Source organism: Babylonia areolata, chromosome 26 (genome assembly GCF_041734735.1).
Source record: "Babylonia areolata isolate BAREFJ2019XMU chromosome 26, ASM4173473v1, whole genome shotgun sequence".
NCBI lineage: Eukaryota > Metazoa > Mollusca > Gastropoda > Neogastropoda > Buccinidae > Babylonia > Babylonia areolata.
In genome coordinates, this window is record NC_134901.1 from 3,264,743 (window position 1) to 3,284,320 (window position 19,578).

The 19,578-nt window shown below is 41.7% G+C and overlaps 1 protein-coding gene across 1 annotated transcript in view; it reads left to right on the plus strand.

Moving 5' to 3' along the window:
• LOC143300473 (cleavage and polyadenylation specificity factor subunit 1-like) overlaps positions 1–19,578 on the plus strand; it is a 64,359-nt gene that overhangs the window by 16,312 nt on the left and 28,469 nt on the right. Inside the window, exons 10-22 of the mRNA XM_076614180.1 lie at positions 1,393–1,486; positions 2,130–2,217; positions 4,302–4,470; positions 5,316–5,413; positions 5,745–5,900; positions 7,488–7,736; positions 9,403–9,544; positions 10,914–11,092; positions 12,805–12,938; positions 13,531–13,650; positions 15,445–15,514; positions 17,028–17,122; positions 18,397–18,583. Of these exons, the coding sequence (XP_076470295.1) occupies positions 1,393–1,486; positions 2,130–2,217; positions 4,302–4,470; positions 5,316–5,413; positions 5,745–5,900; positions 7,488–7,736; positions 9,403–9,544; positions 10,914–11,092; positions 12,805–12,938; positions 13,531–13,650; positions 15,445–15,514; positions 17,028–17,122; positions 18,397–18,583 (1,781 nt within the window). The remainder of the gene's footprint in view (positions 1–1,392; positions 1,487–2,129; positions 2,218–4,301; positions 4,471–5,315; positions 5,414–5,744; positions 5,901–7,487; positions 7,737–9,402; positions 9,545–10,913; positions 11,093–12,804; positions 12,939–13,530; positions 13,651–15,444; positions 15,515–17,027; positions 17,123–18,396; positions 18,584–19,578) is intronic.

A 19,578-nucleotide genomic window follows, 5' to 3' on the forward strand; every position in this document is an offset into this window, starting at 1 on the left:
AATGGTTCATAGAAAACTAGGAATGAAAGAGTTAATGTCAAAACACAAGTGATTCAGTATGTATAGATGTAAAATGTAAAATGCTTTAATGGCAACTTTGAGTGAACCATGCATGCAATAATCACAGTCATACACGTGAAATAATCACAGTGGGAAAACAATTGTAGAAAGGTAACTCACACTAACAATAATGACAGCCATGCACATGCAATAATAATCACAGTTAAAATGTTATTCTTTTATCTGGTTATATTTTATTTTAGGATAAATGCTTTGCTTGAGTCTTCTCACGAGATGTGTGTGTTTTTTTCTTTGGTGTTCATGGCTGGTGTAGATGAATAACATAAAAGGTTTGTTGCTTCAAGTATTGCACGGAATGCCAAGTTTTGATCAACATTTCAAGCATTGTTCTGCATTTCAGGTATTGCTGTACATATTGTTAAAAGCCATGATGGTTTATGGTTTCCTGTTTGAAATAAGTTGCACAATATGTTTCTTTTACTATCCAGTACTTGCTTGTTTGTGTTGCTATTCTTTTTTGTTAAACGGACTGGATAATTGATTTTGATGACTGTCTTGGAATGTATGTAAAAAAAAAAAAAAAAAGAAGAAGGAAAAAAGCAGTGCTTATTTGACAATATGAAGTCAATTTTTGGTCAGTAAAGCTAGGAGCAAAGGGGCATGTGGAGAGGGAGGGAGGGACTTCCGATAATAGTTACCATAAAGTTTGGTCTATTGAGTGCACTGGTATATAAGCCGCACCTACTAAATTTTGGAAAAAATTGAACTTTATACATACATAAGCCGCACCAGCTTATAAGCCGCACTTATTTCCGGTACTGGAACACATACTGATACTACAGAAAAGCTGTCAATACTGTAGGTTATGAAATAAACACAAGCGGAAACAACACAAAGAAAAGCAAGCGAAAATACTGCTAGTGCCACAAAAAAATAAAAAATAAACAATAAAATCTTCAGTGTCCGAGTTGAAGAGAACCAGCACAGCTTCCTCCGCCATCTTGTCACTGATTTCAGCCTCGTTTTCACTTCATGAACATGAAGGTGGAGGTCACTGCTGGTTCGTCTCTTGCACTGTCGTCTACTAGGTCGATCGCCTTCAATTTGATTTATAAAACGTGAACAGTTAGCACACTATCCTGAAGCTCATCCAAAAATTCATGGACGGAAATCATGATTTTGGTGAGTTGAAGGGCAGCTAAGAATAGACGAGAACGTGACACTCCCGGGATCGTTAAAATCCGCAAATAAGCCGCATCATTGTATAAGCCGCAGAGGTTGAAGCTGGGGTAAAAAGTCGCGGCTTATAGACGGAACTTTACGGTACATGATTGAAATAAAAAAAGAGCACAGTGACAATGCAATGTGCAGGTCCCCAGGAAGGGGTGAAGCTGACGCTGGACTGTGTTCAGGTCGCCCTCATTGACTGTGACCGCTGCGTCCTGTCCCTCAAAGGGGGAGAACTGTGAGTGTGGTGTGGCTGTGTCAGTGTGCGTTGTGAGTGCGGCTGTGTGTGTGTGAATGTGACTCTGTTTAAGTGTGGCTGTGTATGTGTGTGTGAAAGAGTGTGTGTGTGTGTGTGTGTGTGAGAATTTTTTGTGTGTGTGTGACTGTGTGTATGACTGTGACCATGTCTGTGTGTGTGTGTGTGTGTGTGTGTGTGTGTGACATGATGTGACATTCCAAACCTCTCAGGTGTGACATATCGTTCTGTGTACCCCTCATTTCTGACACAGTGCAAACAGAGGTGACGATCATAGAAATAGAATACGTCTTTATTACCAAGTGTACCGGGGTCACAGGGAATATCAGGGGTGACAGCACTTAAAAGGTAACAAACATAAATCGAAAATCATGTACAAACACAGACACAGTAGAATTTTGGACACATACTTGTGCATATCAATAAAAGAACTTGTACATGCTCATTCAAAGCACGCACATACACATACACACACACACACACACACACACACATGTTTGAACATAAGTCGCACATTACACATTACATATGTACAGGGGTTGATGACTGCAGATCTTCAGGTGAATGGTTGTTGATTGCACACGTGCCTAAGACCTGAACACACAGAGACTGTATTTTGTTGCAGGTACGTGTTGACGCTGGTGGTGGACGGCATGCGTTGTGTCCGGGGGTTCCACTTTGACAAGGCCGCCTCCAGTGTCCTCACATCCTGTGTAGGTTCCTCCCTCACCTCCCCCCCCCACCCCTGCAACCAACCACTCACCTCCCCTTCATATTTTCTCTTAAAAAAAAAAATTAAAAAAAAAAAAAAAATTGCTGTATTCGTTTCTTCTCTTGGTAGGTTTGGTTGTGGCATGTCCATCGGAACCGTATATATTCCTGTACATATGGTGTGCTTGACTGTGTGGATATAAATATGTGCATATATTTATGTGCACACATGCTTATATGCTTTCATGTGCAAATTTGTGCTTGTGTGTGTACGTGAGTGTGTGGAGGAGGAAGAGGAATTTTGTTCAATGTCCCGTCACACATATCAGTGATTGGAGACATTTTGTTAGAGTATTAATGTATACATTTGAGTATTTTTGTTTAGAAGATGCTAGTGTGTGTATGTGAGTGTGTGCATGTGATTGTGTGAGGTGAGGGGGTGTACGTATGTTTGTATTTATGATTGAATTTATTGTTATTGTTATGAGTTCGCTTTTCCATTTTCATCAGTTCTATTTGTGCAGAGAGCTGCCGATTCTGTGACCTCGTGCAACAAGTGTTGTTCATCAGTTATGCTCTGTGTTTGACATGTAACCATGTGTTGTTGGAATTATGCGCGTTTGCTCTGTGTGTGTGTGTTGTGTTGTGTTGTGTTGTGTCTCTGAAATAAGTTGATAAAGATACAAGATCCTCTTTACTTTTTGTGGAAATAGTAAGATCGTACTCCAGGTTTGGTAAAATGAAGATTTTGTTGATTGAGGATGATTTATTGTGTTAGAACTACTACAGCTACTGCTGCTGTTGCTACTGCTACTACTACTGCTACTACTACTTCTTCTGTTGATGAAGAGGAGGAATTCTTCAGTGTGATTCCCTAAAGATCGTCTCAATAGCATCAGAGCTAGTAAGAACTGCATTAATTATTGAAGTAAATGACTGACTGGTAAGCAGAAAGTTAGAGAATGGGCTGACCAGGTGTGACAAGACATAAGTAAAACCCTTAAACCAAAACAGTGCCGACATAAACGAAGTCGGAAGCCAAGTCAGTCCAGTAACGGGACATGATGATGATGATATGGATATTTATTATGTGCCTGTCCTCAGTCAGAGACCAAACTCTGAGCACTTTACAAACACTTTTGCACAACTGGCTGCCGTCCTGGGTAGAGGCAACTGACCGCTGATGTTAGGCGCTCATCATTTGTTTACTGTGTCATTCAGTCAGGTTTCAGTCATGCACCTACACACACTCACACAGACTTGTATCATTTTCACATGTATGACTGTTAACTTTAAATACCCAGCCATGTAGGCAGCCATACTCCATTTTCGATGGTGTGTTTACTGGGTATGGTGTTTTCATAACCCACCGAAGGCCAACATGGATTACAGGATCTTTAACATGCATATTTGATCTTCTGCATGTGGTATACGCGCAAAGCAGCTTCAGGCACTAACAGGTCTGCATATATGTTGACTTGGGAGTTCATAAAAATCTCCACCATAATAACCCGTAACACAAGTACAACCCCCAAACCCAAGCAACTCCTTTATCATCCAAGTCAAAAAGCCGAGTCAGTCCATTTTGACTTCTTATAGGGAATTTATTGTCTTAATACACACAGTTGCATATCAACTGTCATTCCAATTCGCAAAAACCGTGTATCCCATGTTTGTTGAATGGGGACACTTGTCCCGATTGGTGAGCACGGAGAAAATCTAGGCATGCAACTCAACAGATGATAATGATAATAACTAGACATTTATCAGCACTTTCCTCATTGTACAAAGCGCTTTACAATCCACACACACTCACATACGAAACACACTCTGTCCTCAACTCGCAATCATGCACAATAAACATATATATATATGCGCATACAAACTCGTACGTACAATACATACATGCATGCATCCATCCATTCATCCATCCATTCGACGCACACACAAACTGTCGTCTCTCTCGCTGCCGTAGATGTGCGTGGTCCCTGACGACTACCTGTTCCTGGGGGATACATACATGCATGCATCCATCCATCCATCCATTCGACGCACACACAAACTGTCGTCTCTCTCGCTGCCGTAGATGTGCGTGGTCCCTGACGACTACCTGTTCCTGGGGTCGCGGCTGGGCAACTCCTTGCTGCTGCGCTACCAGGAGAAGAAGTCCGGCACAGTGCTGCAGCCAGAGGCAGACCGCAGGCAGCCAGAACCGCCGACCAAACGGCGTCGTGTGGAGGGACTGGAGCAGCTGGGTGAGGGGGGGGGCTGTGGCGTGTGTTGTTTTGTTTTGTGTGCTGTTGATGTGTTTGTTTTGTGTTGTTTTTGTGTGCGTTGTGTTGTTTGTTGTGTTTGTTGTGTGTGTTGTGTGGTGTTATGCTGTGTTTGTGTGTTAGGTATGTGCGAGTGTAGTTTGTCTGTGTTTGTGTGTGAGTGTGTGTTGTGTGTGTGTGGTGTTTTTGTGTGTATGCGTTGTGTGTGTGTTTTGTGTATGTGCGAGTGTATTTTGTGAGTGTTTGTGCGTGAGTGTGTGTGTGGTGTGTTTGCGTGTATGTGTTGTGTGTGTGCGAGTGTGTTTGTGTGTGTGTGCGCGCGTGTGTTTGTGTGTGTTTGTGTGTGTGTGCGTGAGTGCATGCATGCATTACTGTGCGTGCCTGTTTGTTTATGGTGGTTATCATTGTGACAATCACAAGGGGATCAGCTGGGCTTATACTTGTAAGGAGGCAGAGTAATGATGTAAAGAAGATAATACTTTTAAGATTTGTTCTGAGAATGTTATATCGATGATGATTACAGAAATGATATCCCGCTGTAACAATGATAACAGTTTTAAAAAGTTATTGATAATACATTGATGATGATGACAACGATGATGACAACAGTTTTAAGATTTTTTTATGTCGAAATATTGTATTGATGATGACAATTAGAGAATTTATCATCCACCATAATAATGATGATAACAGTTGAAAATGTATTGATGATGATGATAATGATAAGAGAGTGTATATCCCACTATATCAGTGCAAATAGCAGTTGAAAACTTATTGGACAGACCAAGAACATTGCCACAGCTTTATCCCTGTCTGTGTTTTCACAGCATCGGATGTCAGTGAGATCGAGAACCTGGATGAACTGGAAGTGTATGGAGACAGCGACGAGTCAGCGGGCACAACACTCACGTCCTACGCATTTGAGGTATGTTGTAATGTGTTGTCTTGTGTTGCGTTTTTGTCTGTGTGTGAAATCCAGGCTGCTGTCCTTTGGGAGAGCACATGGTCACAGTGTGGCGCCACCTTTTTTTTCTTTTTCTTTTTCTTTTTCTTTTCCCCCCTACTCACCTGCCAAAGTTAAGTGAAGGTGCCATATGTAAAACAGAAATCTGTACTTAATATATGTGTGTTTTTATTTCATTTCACCTTAGCAAAGGTAAAAGATATTATCATTCATTAAACAAAAGTCTGCACTAAACACAGCTGTTTTTTTTATTCCACTCACCTGCCAATGTGTTTTTTTTCCGCTGCCACAGGTGTGCGATACCATCTGGAACATAGCGCCGTGTGCTAACATGGCAGCTGGAGAACCAGCTTTTCTGTCTGAGGAATATTCCAATGACCTTGACCCTGACCTTGAACTTGTGACCACCTCGGGCTATGGCAAAAATGGAGCCATTTCAGTCTTGCAGGTAAGAGACTGGGCAAGTGAGTGTATGTGATGTACATATGTGAGGGAGAGGGGGAGAGAGAGGGAGAAAGATACGGTGAGAGAGAGAGAGAGAGAGAGAGAGAGAGAGACACATGCTGGTGAAGGGACTGTGTTTGTGCATAACATTGTCAGTTTTTTAGTAATATGATTGGTTTGGTATTGCTGTCTGGAGATGATTGTATCCTGTATTTTCATATTTTATGCATGCTTATTGTGGTTTTCATAATCTGTCTCTTTATGAACTGATTTTTTGTTTTGTTTTTTGTAAGTATGAAAAAAAAATTAAGGAGAAAAGAAAAGAAAAAAAAAGTGCTCTGATCAGAAGCTTTTCACGGGTATGTCATGCACATGTTTTGAAACAGGAAAAGTGGCTTTGAAGCAGAGCAGGGGAGGGGGTGGGGGTCTCATCTGGCGTGTGTGGCCTCATGGAAGGCAGAACAGTACTGACAGTTTCCTGTAGTGAAGATCAGCCAGCGCCAGAGCTGTGGCCAGAATGAGTCCTCGTGTGTGGTGTATGGGGGTGTTGGGGATGGGAGGGTTTGGGTGGGATTTGGGACCAGTACCTTGGGCTGTAACGCCTATGGAATAGAGCAGAACATGGGGGAGTAAAGTATTAAAAAAACAACAAAAAAACAACAACAAAATACGAAAAAATAAAACACACACACATGCACACACACACACACACACACACACTCAAAAACAACAACAAAAAACACAAAAGCCAAATGAACAAGCAACAACTGATGATAATTATTATAATGATAATCATCATCATAATCTTCTTCATATTGATAATAATAATTACAATAATAATAACAATATTAATGATAATGATAATAATTACATTTATAATGTGCTCAACGTCCTCCTTAGTACAGAGGCCCAGATCGCTAACGATCAGTATCAAATGGGGGGGAGGGGATCATGATAACAAAAATTAGCTCCAAAGGGCATTATGATCAAGGCTTATGAACAAGACAAATGTGTCACCAACAAAGCATACCTACACACACACACACACACACACACACACACGCACACACGCCCCACATGCCAACACCTTGATATCCATGAAAGCAGATTTGTACAGGTGTGTCTTGAGGCCAAATTTTATCAGAGATTAAAAGTTCAATTGACGAATTTAGTAGTGAAGTATATTCCAGGTGACCAGACCAAGGTATAAAAAAGGCACGCTGTCCTTGTGACGTCTTTTCTTAATTGTGGGACACAATACGTGTCTGCAGATGATCACACTGAACAGGTTAAAACAACAAGGCTGAACAAGATCAGACAAGTACTGTGGGGATGTGGCAGGAAAAAAACAAAAAAACACACCTGTACAATACAATACATTAATACACAGTATCATACAATACTATATAGTACAATACAATACAGTACAATACTACACATTGTTATACAGTTTCAGTTTCAGTAGCTCAAGGAGGCGTCACTGCGTTCGGACTGTGTTATACAATACTATACAATACAACACAGTACATCTTTATTGATCCATTTGGAAATGAATTGTACAGGAACATGAAACTGTGTGTTTTCTCTACAGCGCAGCATACGCCCTCAGGTCGTGACGACCTTCCAGTTGGAGGGGTGTCACGATATGTGGACAGTGTACGGGCCCCCCTCGTCGTCGTCGTCGGACGGTAGCGGCGGTGACGACAGCAAAGACAAGAAGAAGGACGACAAGAAGGGAGGAGAGGAGGAGAAGGCGGGGGAGGAGGCGGAGGAGGAGGCGGCACCATCCGTGACCAATGGTCACGCCTACCTGGTTCTGAGTCGCAACGATTCCAGCATGGTTGGTGCTGTGCTTCCTTTCTCTGTGTGTCCGTCTGTCTATCTGTCTTTCTATCTATCTGTCTTTTATCTATCTGCCTGTCTGTCTTTGTCTGTCTCTGTCTGTCTTTTATCTGTCTGCCTATCTATGTCTATCTCTGTCTGTCTGTCTGTCTGTCTGTCTAGCTACCTATCTATCTATCTATCTATCTGTCTGTCTATATATCTGTATAGTGTGGATGGTAACACCTCACAGCTGCTGGCTCCGTGTAACGATGAAGGATGGTATGCGAGAGATCTGAATCAACTGTCGGTTGAAATGAGTAATACGATAAACCTTTGCACACATGCTGTCCACTCTTTAAAGATTTATTCTTCTTGAAATTACTTTAAGAAGACTGAAGTTATTGATTTACACCTGTCGGCTGCTTGTTATTTTTTTGTTTGTTTATTTGTTTATCATTTTAACAAGGCTTCAGATCCAGTACAGCAACAAACATTATTTGGTTTATAAATTCATTTATTATTTCAGTGTGGTTTCAGTTCAGGCCACAAGATCAATGAACTTTATTATTATTATTATTATATAATATACACACACATTATTATTAATCAATCAGTTTATCTATCATTTCAATGTGGTTTCAGATTGTGCAGACTGGCCAGGGGATTGATGAATTTATTGTGTTATATATATATAGATATTATTAATCAGTCAGTGTATCATTTCAATGTGGTTTCACAATCTGCGGACAGCCAGGAGATAATGAACTTTATTTCATTTGATTTATCTGTTATTTCAACATGGTTTCAGATCCTGCAGACCGGCCAGGAGATCAACGGACTTCATTATTATATATTTTTTGTTGATCAATCAGTTTAGTTTTTATCTTAATGTGGTTCAGATCCTGCAGACCGGCCAGGAGATCAGTGAACTTTATTTCATTTGATTTATCCATTATTTCAACGTGGTTTCAGATCCTGCAGACCGGCCAGGAGATCAATAATCTTTATTTCATTTGATTTATCCATTATTTCAACGTGGTTTCAGATCCTGCAGACCGGCCAGGAGATCAATAATCTTTATTTCATTTGATTATTCAGATCCTGCAGACCGGCCAGGAGATCAGTGAACTTTATTTCATTTGATTTATCCATTATTTCAACGTGGTTTCAGATCCTGCAGACCGGCCAGGAGATCAATAATCTTTATTTCATTTGATTTATCCATTATTTCAACGTGGTTTCAGATCCTGCAGACCGGCCAGGAGATCAATAATCTTTATTTCATTTGATTTATCCATTATTTCAACGTGGTTTCAGATCCTGCAGACGGGCCAGGAGATCAATAATCTTTATTTCATTTGATTTATCCATTATTTCTATGTGGTTTCAGATCCTGCAGACCGGCCAGGAGATCAATAATCTTTATTTCATTTGATTTATCCATTATTTCAACGTGGTTTCAGATCCTGCAGACGGGCCAGGAGATCAGTAATCTTTATTTCATTTGATTTATCCATTATTTCAACGTGGTTTCAGATCCTGCAGACGGGCCAGGAGATCAATAATCTTTATTTCATTTAATTTATCCATTATTTCAACGTGGTTTCAGATCCTGCAGACGGGCCAGGAGATCAATAATCTTTATTTCATTTGATTTATCCATTATTTCAACGTGGTTTCAGATCCTGCAGACGGGCCAGGAGATCAACGAACTGGATCACAGTGGGTTCTCCATGACATCACGCACACTGTGTGTGGCCAACCTCGGGGGACAGAAGTACGTCCTGCAGGTCTCCCCGTCCACCATCCGCCTGCTGGAGGGGGGTGAGTGACGGCCCCTTGTTGGCGGTCGTTTTCTTCATCTCCATCTCTCTTGCTCTCTCTGTCACTCTCTCTCTCCCACTCTTCTCTCTCTCTCTCTCTGTCTCGCTGTTTCTCTCTCTCTCTCTTTCTTTCCATCTCTCTTTCTCTCTCTCGCCTTTCTCCTCCTTTTTCCATTTGTCTTGCACTCAAAACTGTATCTCTGTCGAACCCCCTATCTCTCTTCTCATTAGCCAGTAGCCTCAGAAAAGAAAAAAAAACTGAAACTGTGCAGTGATGACTATCAGATAACTAACTAACTAATAAAGCTTGTGTGAAAATATGATTTAATTACACATACTTAACTGTGACCCACTAGTGCAGACTCCGGCAGGGGTCTGACATTCCTGTCCTGTGCAAACTACTATCCTCCTATCTTTTCTTCTTTTTTTTTTTTTCACATCCAGCCCTTAAAGGCCCCCCCTTCCCTTTTTTCTTGTGCCTGATAGTGTTTTATTTTGTTTTGTTTTTTTAATTGAAAAAAACTATTAATGTGGAGTTTTCTTCATAATTGTGTAGGGACAATTCTTTTGTTGCCATGTGTTCTTTACATGCGCAAAATGCATACTGGTAGGTTGTTTTTCCAGCGACATTGTTGCAGCATATGCCTTTTTGTTGCTGTGGGTTCTTTTACATGCACAAAGTGCGTGGTGGTGGGGTGTTTTTCCAGGGAAAATTCTCTTGTACAAGTTTGTAGCCGCAGGTTCTTTTACATGCACGCTGGTGGGGTGTTTGCCAGGGAAACTTCTCTTGTTGCTGTGGGTTCTTTTACGTGCACGGTGTTGCAATGTTTGCCAAGGAAAATTCTCTTGTTGCCGTGGGTTCTTTACATGCACGCTGGTGGGGTGTTTGCCAGGGAAAATTCTCTTATTGCCATGGGTTCTTTTACTTGCACGCTGGTGGGGTGTTTGCCAAGGACAGTTCTCTTGTTGCTGTGGGTTCTTTTACGTGCACGGTGTTGCGATGTTTGCCAAGGAAAATTTTCTTGTTGCCGTGGGTTCTTTTACGTGCATGCTGGTGAGGTGTTTGCGAAGGACAGTTCTTTTGTTGCTGTGGTTTCTTTCACGTGCATGCTGGTGGGGTGTTTGCCAAGGTCAGATCTCTCGTCACTGCAGGTTCTTTTGCCTGCAAGTTGGTGGGGTGTTTGTCAAGGACAGATCTCTTGTTGCTGTGGGTTCTTTTACATGCACGCTGGTGGGGTGTGTGCGAAGGACAGTTCTGTTGTTGCCGCATGCTCTTTTACATGCACACTGGTGGGGTGTGTGCGAATGACAGATCTCATGTTGCCGCATGCTCTTTTACATGCACGCTGGTGGGGTGTTTTTTGTGTCAGTGACGCAACTGCAGCACATCCCCATCGACATTGGGTCGCCGATCCAGCGGTGCTCGGTGGCTGACCCCTACGTACTTCTGATGGCGGAGGAGGGGCAGGTGGTGATGCTGACCCTGAAGCAGAGCGACACCTACAGCTCTGGTGTGCGCCTCAACGTCATCAAGCCCCCGATTCAGCAGGTGACGCAGTCTTTATTATTATTATCATGATTAGCAGTAGTAGTAATAATAGTATTGATACTAGTATTTTTAACTCTTTCACTACCATAGATGACTTTCGTTGACTAGACAGTTCACCACCATACGCAACTTTAGTTGAATGGATAGTTCACTGCCATACGCAGCTTTAGTTGAATGGATAGTTCACTGCCATAGGTGACTTAAGTTGATTAGACAGTTCACCACCATACGCAACTTTATTTGAATGGATAGTTCACCGCCATAGGCGACTTAAGTTGATTAGACAGTTCACCACCATACGCAACTTTAGTTGAATGGATAGTTCACTGCCATAGGCGACTTAATTGACCAGACAGTTCACTGCCACAAGTGACTTTAGTTGACTGGATAGTTCACCGCCATAGCGACTTCAGTTGACATCGAGGGGTCATGCTAAATGCTAGGTTTGAGACTACTTGACAAGGCTGTACTCACATTGAAGATATCTGCTGTGGGGTTCCATTCAGCTTTGGGACTACTTGACAAGGCTGTACTCACATTGAAGATATCTGCTGGGGGGGGGGGGGGTCCATTCAGCTTTGGGACTACTTGACAAGGCTGTACTCACATTGAAGATATCTGCTGGGGGGTTCCATTCAGCTTTGGGACTACTTGACAAGGCTGTACTCACATTGAAGATATCTGATGTGGGGTTCCATTCAGCTTTGGGACTACTTGACAAGGCTGTACTCACATTGAAGATATCTGCTGGGGGGGTCCATTCAGCTTTGGGACTACTTGACAAGGCTGTACTCACATTTGAGATATCTGCTGGGGGGTCCATTCAGCTTTGGGGTTCCATTCAGCTTTGGGACTACTTGACAAGGCTGTACTCACATTGAAGATATCTGCTGTGGAGGTCCATTCAGCTTTGGGACTACTTGACAAGGCTGTACTCTGGTAAGATATCCCAGTGTCAACCAGGCTGAGAGACACAGACACCTGCAGTGTTGGTAAAGAAATATGAGCCACACTCGTAAAGACAGCATCAATGAAATGGATGGCCAGCGAATGGATGGTCCCAGTCTACTCCATTTGAGACCACAACACACTCAGCTCCTGGGTAGGAGCTGGCCATTGGCCAAAAAATAGCAACTTTGGTGATGGGGATCGAACCCACATCCTCCCACTTGTCAGTCCATGTGGCTAACCACTTCACCTTGGTTGCAGGTGGGGACAGTTATTATTGATACTTATATATAGCGCATATCTTTGCTCAGTGACCCGAACTCTTGAGCGCTTTACAAACACAGGAATCGTTTGCACAACAGGTTGCTCACCTGGAGAGCGGGCAGACAGCTGCCTTTAGGCGCTCATCATTCTGTGTCCTTTACGTTTCAGTCAGGTTTCAGTCATGCACATACACACATGTGTATTACAGTGGATTCTTGACAAGATGGACAAAATTCCTAATACAGGAAGGTAATAGAAAACCACTGGTGTGGTCTCTTTTTTCAGTCTGTCCTGAGGGGTCCCTGATAGTGTCTACACTACAAAATCCTGAAGGGTAAAAGCATAAGCATTATGGTTAAAATATACATTGAATTAAAAATTTTTTTTTTTTTAAAGAAAACACACATAAGAGTGAAAGAATAATGTTGATGGGTTTCGAATGAATCTGTTCGTTGTTAAATGTTTTGAAGACTGAGCATGCAAATCTCATCTTGTTTCAGAGTCCAAAAATCATTGAAGTGTGCACGTACACAGATGTCAGCGGTCTCTTCACAACAGCAGGGATTCGCTCTGAGGAGCAAGCGGCAGACAAAGCTCCCAAGCCCTCTGAGAAATTTGTCTCCTTGGATGAAAGGTTAGAGAATCCATCAGCAGCAGATTTGAGATGTTTTTCATTTTCCACGAATGATTTTGTTTGTTAGTTTTTCTGTGAAAGAGAAGGAAGAGGTGGAGAGGTTTGTACTAGTGTGTGGACATGTATGAGTGTGTCGGACTTTTGTAATGACATGTGCAGTTGCTGAGTAATTGGTGTGTTGGGTTTTTAATCTGAGAGTTCTCAGTTTGATCCTGATATCAGCAGGTTAAGGGATAAGTTGTTGTTGTTTTTTCCGATCTCCCATGTCATCATATGTTCTGACCTACTAGTTCCATTTAAACTCGGCTTTGTGGATACATATGTGCTGAAACACAAAACATGCACATTAAAGATCCATTGAATCATGTCAGTGTTTGGTAATTAAAACAAAAAAAAAATATATGGACTTTTCGATCATCAGCATCTCTGAGAGTGGAATATTGCTGCCTGAACTCAGGTGTGAAATTGTCATACTTGTAAAAGCCTTCCCACGGATAAGAGCTGCCTGCCCATGAATGCAGAAGAAGAAAGGTCTTTTTAGAATGCATGCATGCTGAATAGTATCATGTTTGTTGGCATTTTGGGTGTGCAGTAATATTGATGATGAAGACGAAATGCTGTATGGAGAATCTGACACATCGGTATTCACATCGTCTTTCTCAGCGCCAAATGCGTCCACATCCTCCTCCTCCACAAATCAGCAAACCAGCAGGTAAGTGGGTGTTTTTGTTTTTTCTGCCCCATTATCTGCACCATTTCAATGGCATTACTCCCATGCTGCTCGTTCCAAGTCCCCCATACACAGCCATATCCGGTTCGCGTGTCGTAGTCCCGGCATCTGCAGTCCACAGGGAACTATCAGTGTTAGGTCGCCAGGAGGCCACTCACCAGAGGAGACCCTGCATTGCTGCTGAGTCACTTCAGTGGTGTTCAGTAGTGCCTGTTCTGATTGAACGTGCTGAGGACACCACCTACTCAACCCTCTACTGACAACAGTAATCACTTTGTCCCACAGCCAGACTGACTGAGCATCCCTCCCAGAGTGGAGACGGAGTTGTTTTCTATGTTTTACACGGACTGATTGAGACATTGGTGAACTTTTGTATGTTGCTTTGATTGACCTTTTCACATTATTTTGGCTTCTCTTCACGTGATCTTAATTGACAAGTCATCAACCCTGAAACGGCTGCTCTGGGCTGGGTTATAAACAAAATGATTTGGTTTGATTTGAATTGGAATCTTCACTTGTCAACAAAAAATTACATATTGTCTTCTTTTTATATTACGAATTGACTAGTCTTCTGATTTACTTGCCACTGCAGGTCTGCAGAGCATGCATTTTGTAAGGATATTTCTTCATTTATATTTTTTTATACTACAGATATTTAATCAAGGATAATTTAAAACTGGGGGCAGTTTAACAGAAGGGCAATGGTTTACTTACCTACCATTGCAGATCTGCTGAGCAAGCTTTTTGTTGGATGTTTTTTTGATTTTTTTGTTTTTTAAAAAATCTTTATTTATTCTTTTTTATTTAATGCTACAGATATGTAATCAAGCTTCATTTAAAACTAAGGACAATTTGATAGAGGGCAATGATTTACTTACCACTGCAGATCAGCAAACTGCAGAGCATGGTTTGTGTTAGGTAAATTGTTTATTGTTATTTTTACATACTATAGATATGTGATCCAGCATCATTTAAAACAGAGGATTGTTGAACAAAGGGAGCATGGTTTGTGTTAGGTAAATTGTTTATTGTTATTTTTACATACTATAGATATGTGATCCAGCATCATTTAAAACAGAGGATAGTTGAACAAAGGGGGGCAACCCACTACAGATGTATGATTTGTTGTTACAAGGAAAAATAAATGTAAGTGAATGAATTGTTCAGTGTGTTAAGAAGAAAACATGGTTTGACTAACTTCAAAGATGAATATTTTGGGAGAAATATGGATGTCTTCAGTTTAGGGTTTTTTTTTGGTTTTTTGGGTTTTTTTTGTTTGTTTGTTTGTTTGTTGGTTGGTTTTTTGTTTTTTTACAGTATGATAGTGAGTGTGAATATCTCTGTGAAAATCTCCTTGCATTGACAAGATAATACACCAGTGAGAAGAAAGCTGTTCATGTTTCCCAAAGTTCACTGAAACGGCGATTTGTTCTTGTTATTGGGAGAAAGTGTACAACTGTTACAGTGATTAACAGTCATCATCATCATCATCATCGTTACCACCACCATCATAGCTGCCACCATTACAACCGCCAACACTACCACCACAACAACAAAACACCACCACCTTCATAGTCATCATCACAATCACCACCACAACAAAACACCACCACCTTCATAGTCATCATCACCACCACCACCACAACAAAACACCACCACCTTCATAGTCATCATCACCACCACCACCACTACTACCGCCACAGCCACCACCATACCACAATCACCTTCAGTATCTCCATTATCATGGTCATCACTATTGCCGTGCTCTGTGTTCAGTAAAGAGCAGAAGAAGAAAGTAGAGCCAAGCTACTGGGGACTGGTCGCACGGGAGAACGGAGTTCTTGAGGTAAGGGACAAAACTGCTCACCATTAATTTGCTGTCTTGTTGATCAGGGTCATGGCCAGTGTCACACACAAGTGTCAGCATGGGTCAGAACTGAAAATGATATTGTTACTGATTTGTGACAACAACAAAAAGATGTGTGTACTGAGTACATCTGATGATTCAGCACTTATAGCTTTAACAGGCGTTTGATTGGCTAAGAGCAGACCGGGCAAGACGGCTCGTCTTTTCACTGTTAGCCGCGCAAAATTTGGCCAAGCAGAGCAAACCGATAGGCCTAGTTTGCATCAGTTTGACATGGTAAGTATATGTATCACCAAACATGGAGTATAATACAAACTCCTCCTTTCCGTTCAGTTCAGTTCAGTTTCTCAAGGAGGCTTCACTGTGTTGGGACAAATCCATACACATCACGCTACATCTGCTAGGCAGATGCCTGACAGCAGCATAGCACAACCCGCTTGTCAGGCCTTGAGTGTATGTTTGTGTACCTGTCAGAGTGGATTTCTTGTGCAAACTTTGCCAGAGGACCACACTTTTGTTGCCTTGGGTTGTTTTTTTTTTTCAGTGCGCCAGGTGTGTGCTGCATACAGGACCTTGGTGTTATTGTCTCATCTGAATGACGAGATGTGCAGTTTGATTTTCCAGTCAAACTTGGGAGAGAGGGTGAGAGTGGGAATCAAACCCAGACCCCATTGATATTGTATAGGCAGATAGTGTCTTAACCATTCTGCCACCTTCCTCCTAGTGGTGTCATCATCATAATGAAATGGACCATGAGAATGTGCTGATATAAAAAAACCAAAAAACAACCAACATATTGCTTGTCTGACATAACCCTTTCTACATAAGGGAAAAAAAGATGCCAATTCGTCTTGAAAATGACACAAATCCTCAACTAATTAACAAGAACCAGATGTGAGTAAGCAGCTACATTATAAATGCCAGTATTATGTACTGACGACTGGTTAATGCCCAGTTATAATGAAGGGAAGCATGAAAGCAGAGCTGTCTTGCAGTCCCAGTCCAGAATGGTTCTGCATGGCATTGTTTATTACTGTTTTGGTCAGTTGCAGTCATGCAGGTCATTGTGAGGAGTTACAGAATACCTGTTAATGCATCAGTGTGGTTCAAAACAGAAATGAACAGAACAAAATGAACCAAACAGCTACTCCATTTTGTGCTTCACACACATACACACACACACTTATGTGCCAGTCTGTACACAAATACAGATGCAGATGCGTAGATGCGTATCTGCTCAGACTCATCACACACACACACACAAATGTGCACTTACACACATGCACTCAAACACATGTGCATGCATGCACATGTGCACTCACACACATGCAGTTACGCATGCACGCACACACACACACACACACACACACACACACACACATGCTCACACACTCATTCACACATACATGCACAAGAAAAACGGAGGCAAACTATAAAACCTTGAGACCAGACTATGAAAGCTTGAGACCAAACGTTTTGTGTGGCATTGCAGATCTACAGCCTGCCGGACTTCACTCTGTGTTACTACGTGAAGAGCTTTCCCATGGGGTCCAAGCTGATTGTAGACAGCAAGCAGTCCCCTGCAGTGTGAGTGTCACAAATCGTCATTACACTTGAGAGCTGTGCTGTGTCATACTGTATGGTCATATTAGTTTGTAGGTGTGTTTTGTTGTCAAATCAGTCTGTAGGTGTGCTTTTTATTTGCTTATATAACCATCTCAAGGTTTGGTTGTTTGCCCCAAGCTTTCTAACTTCTGCTACTGAAAAAACAAAAAAAAAACAAAAACAAACAACTAAAGGTGTTTTGGTTGATTTTGAAAAAGCCTTTGATTTGATATATTGGGTACATGTAAACAAAGTGTTAAATGCTTTTGTTTTATTGTTGATGTAGATAATTGGATTTCTACTTTATACAGGAGTGAAAAACCCTGGTTCATAATGAATAGTAAAATGTTTAAGTTTTGAAAAGAAAAAGAAAAGAAAAGAGGATGCCACCAAGGAGTCACAGTGTTGCTGTATCTGTATTGTGTGCAGAAATCTTAGCATGCAGAGATTAGAGAAGATAGAAATGCAAAAGGTGTTTCTATACTTAAGAAGATATAAGTACAAAAGGTGTTTCTATACTTAAGAAGATATAAGTACAAAAGGTGTTTCTATACTTAAGAAGATAGAAGTACAAAAGGTGTTTCTATACTTAAGAAGATATAAGTACAAAAGGTGTTTCTATACTTAAGAAGATATAAGTACAAAAGGTGTTTCTATACTTAAGAAGATAGAAAAACAAAAGGCGTTTCTATACTTCAGAAGATAGAAATACAAAAGGCGTTTCTATACTTCAGAAGATAGAAATGCAAAAGGCGTTTCTATACTTAAGAAGATAGAAGTACAAAAGGTGTTTCTATACTTCAGAAGATAGAAATACAAAAGGTGTTTCTATACTTCAGAAGATAGAAATACAAAAGGCGTTTCTATACTTCAGAAGATAGAAATACAAAAGGCGTTTCTATACTTCAGAAGATAGAAATACAAAAGGCGTTTCTATACTTAAGAAGATAGAAGTACAAAAGGCATTTCTATACTTAAGAAGATGGAAATACAAAAGGTGTTTTTAGCTTGACACTTTTCCAAGCCCAGTCAGTTTGCTGATGATACATCATTGACTCTACATGGAGTCAGAAGAATCCTATGAAGAGTGAAAATCAAACATATAAAAAGAGCAAAAACCAAACATATAAGATGAACGAAAATAGTGTATTGTAGCTACAAAGAAGATTTTTTTTTCCCTTCCCAACTTCTTGGCCAAGAAACCTAGATGGAATTTTAAGCGATAAAATGATCCACAATATATATTTGTATTCCAGATCGTCAGGCAGTGCCACACCATCAACAAGCACCAGCGGAGCCAACCTGGCATCGACCTCCACAACGTCTGTGGTGGGCAGCAGCAGCAGCAGCAGCAGCAGCAAGCAGAGCGTGGGGGAGATGCCTCTCCTCAAGGAGCTGCTGGTGGCTGGGCTGGGCCACAACAAGTCTCGTCCCTACCTCCTGGTGAGAGGCCTTGATCAGAGTGTTGGGAAATAGTCACAGCCTTGATCAGAGTGTCGGGAAACAGTCACAGCCTTGATCAGAGTGTCGGGAAACAGTCACAGCCTTGATCAGAGTGTCGGGAAACAGTCACAGCCTTGATCAGAGCATTGGGAAACAGTCACAGCCTTGATCAGAGTGTCTGGAAACAGTCACAGCCTTGATCAGAGTGTTGGGAAACAGTCACAGCCTTGATCAGAGTGTCGGGAAACAGTCACAGCCTTGATCAGAGTGTTGGGAAACAGTCACAGCCTTGATCAGAGTGTCGGGAAACAGTCACTGCCTTGATCAGAGTGTCGGGAAACAGTCACAGCCTTGATCAGAGCGTTGGGAAACAGTCACTGCCTTGATCAGAGGGTTGGGAAACAGTCACAGCCTTGATCAGAGCGTTGGGAAACAGTCACCAGGTCTTCGAGCGGTGGTGGTGGGTGTGGTGGCTCAGTTTATTGTCTCATCCGAATGACTTCATGCTCCGTTTGATTTTTCCAGTCAAACTTTGGAGAAAGGGTGAGACAGGGATTCAAACCCAGACCCTCACGGACACTGTGTTGACAGAGCTTCTTAACCATTCTGCCACCTTGATCAGTGTTGGGTAACAGTAAATAGGTCTCCGTGTGGTGTTGGGTCTGGGTGGCTAGTCTTTCAGGGTTGAGACGATAAACAGAAAGAAGTCCAGCCCCTGCCTCCTGGTGAGAGGCCTTGATTGAGTGTTGGGTAACAGTAACTGGATCTTAGTGTGGTGGGTCTGGGTGGCTAGTCTTTCAGAAGTTAGATGATGAAACAGAATAAATGAACCTTTTATGTGGTGCATCTGGGTGGTGAGTCTTTCAGAAGTTAGATGATAAACAGAATAAATGGACCTTTTATGTGGTGCATCTGGGTGGCTAGTCTTTCAGAAGTTAGATGATAAACAGAATAAATGGACCTTTTATGTGGTGCATCTGGGTGGCTAGTCTTTC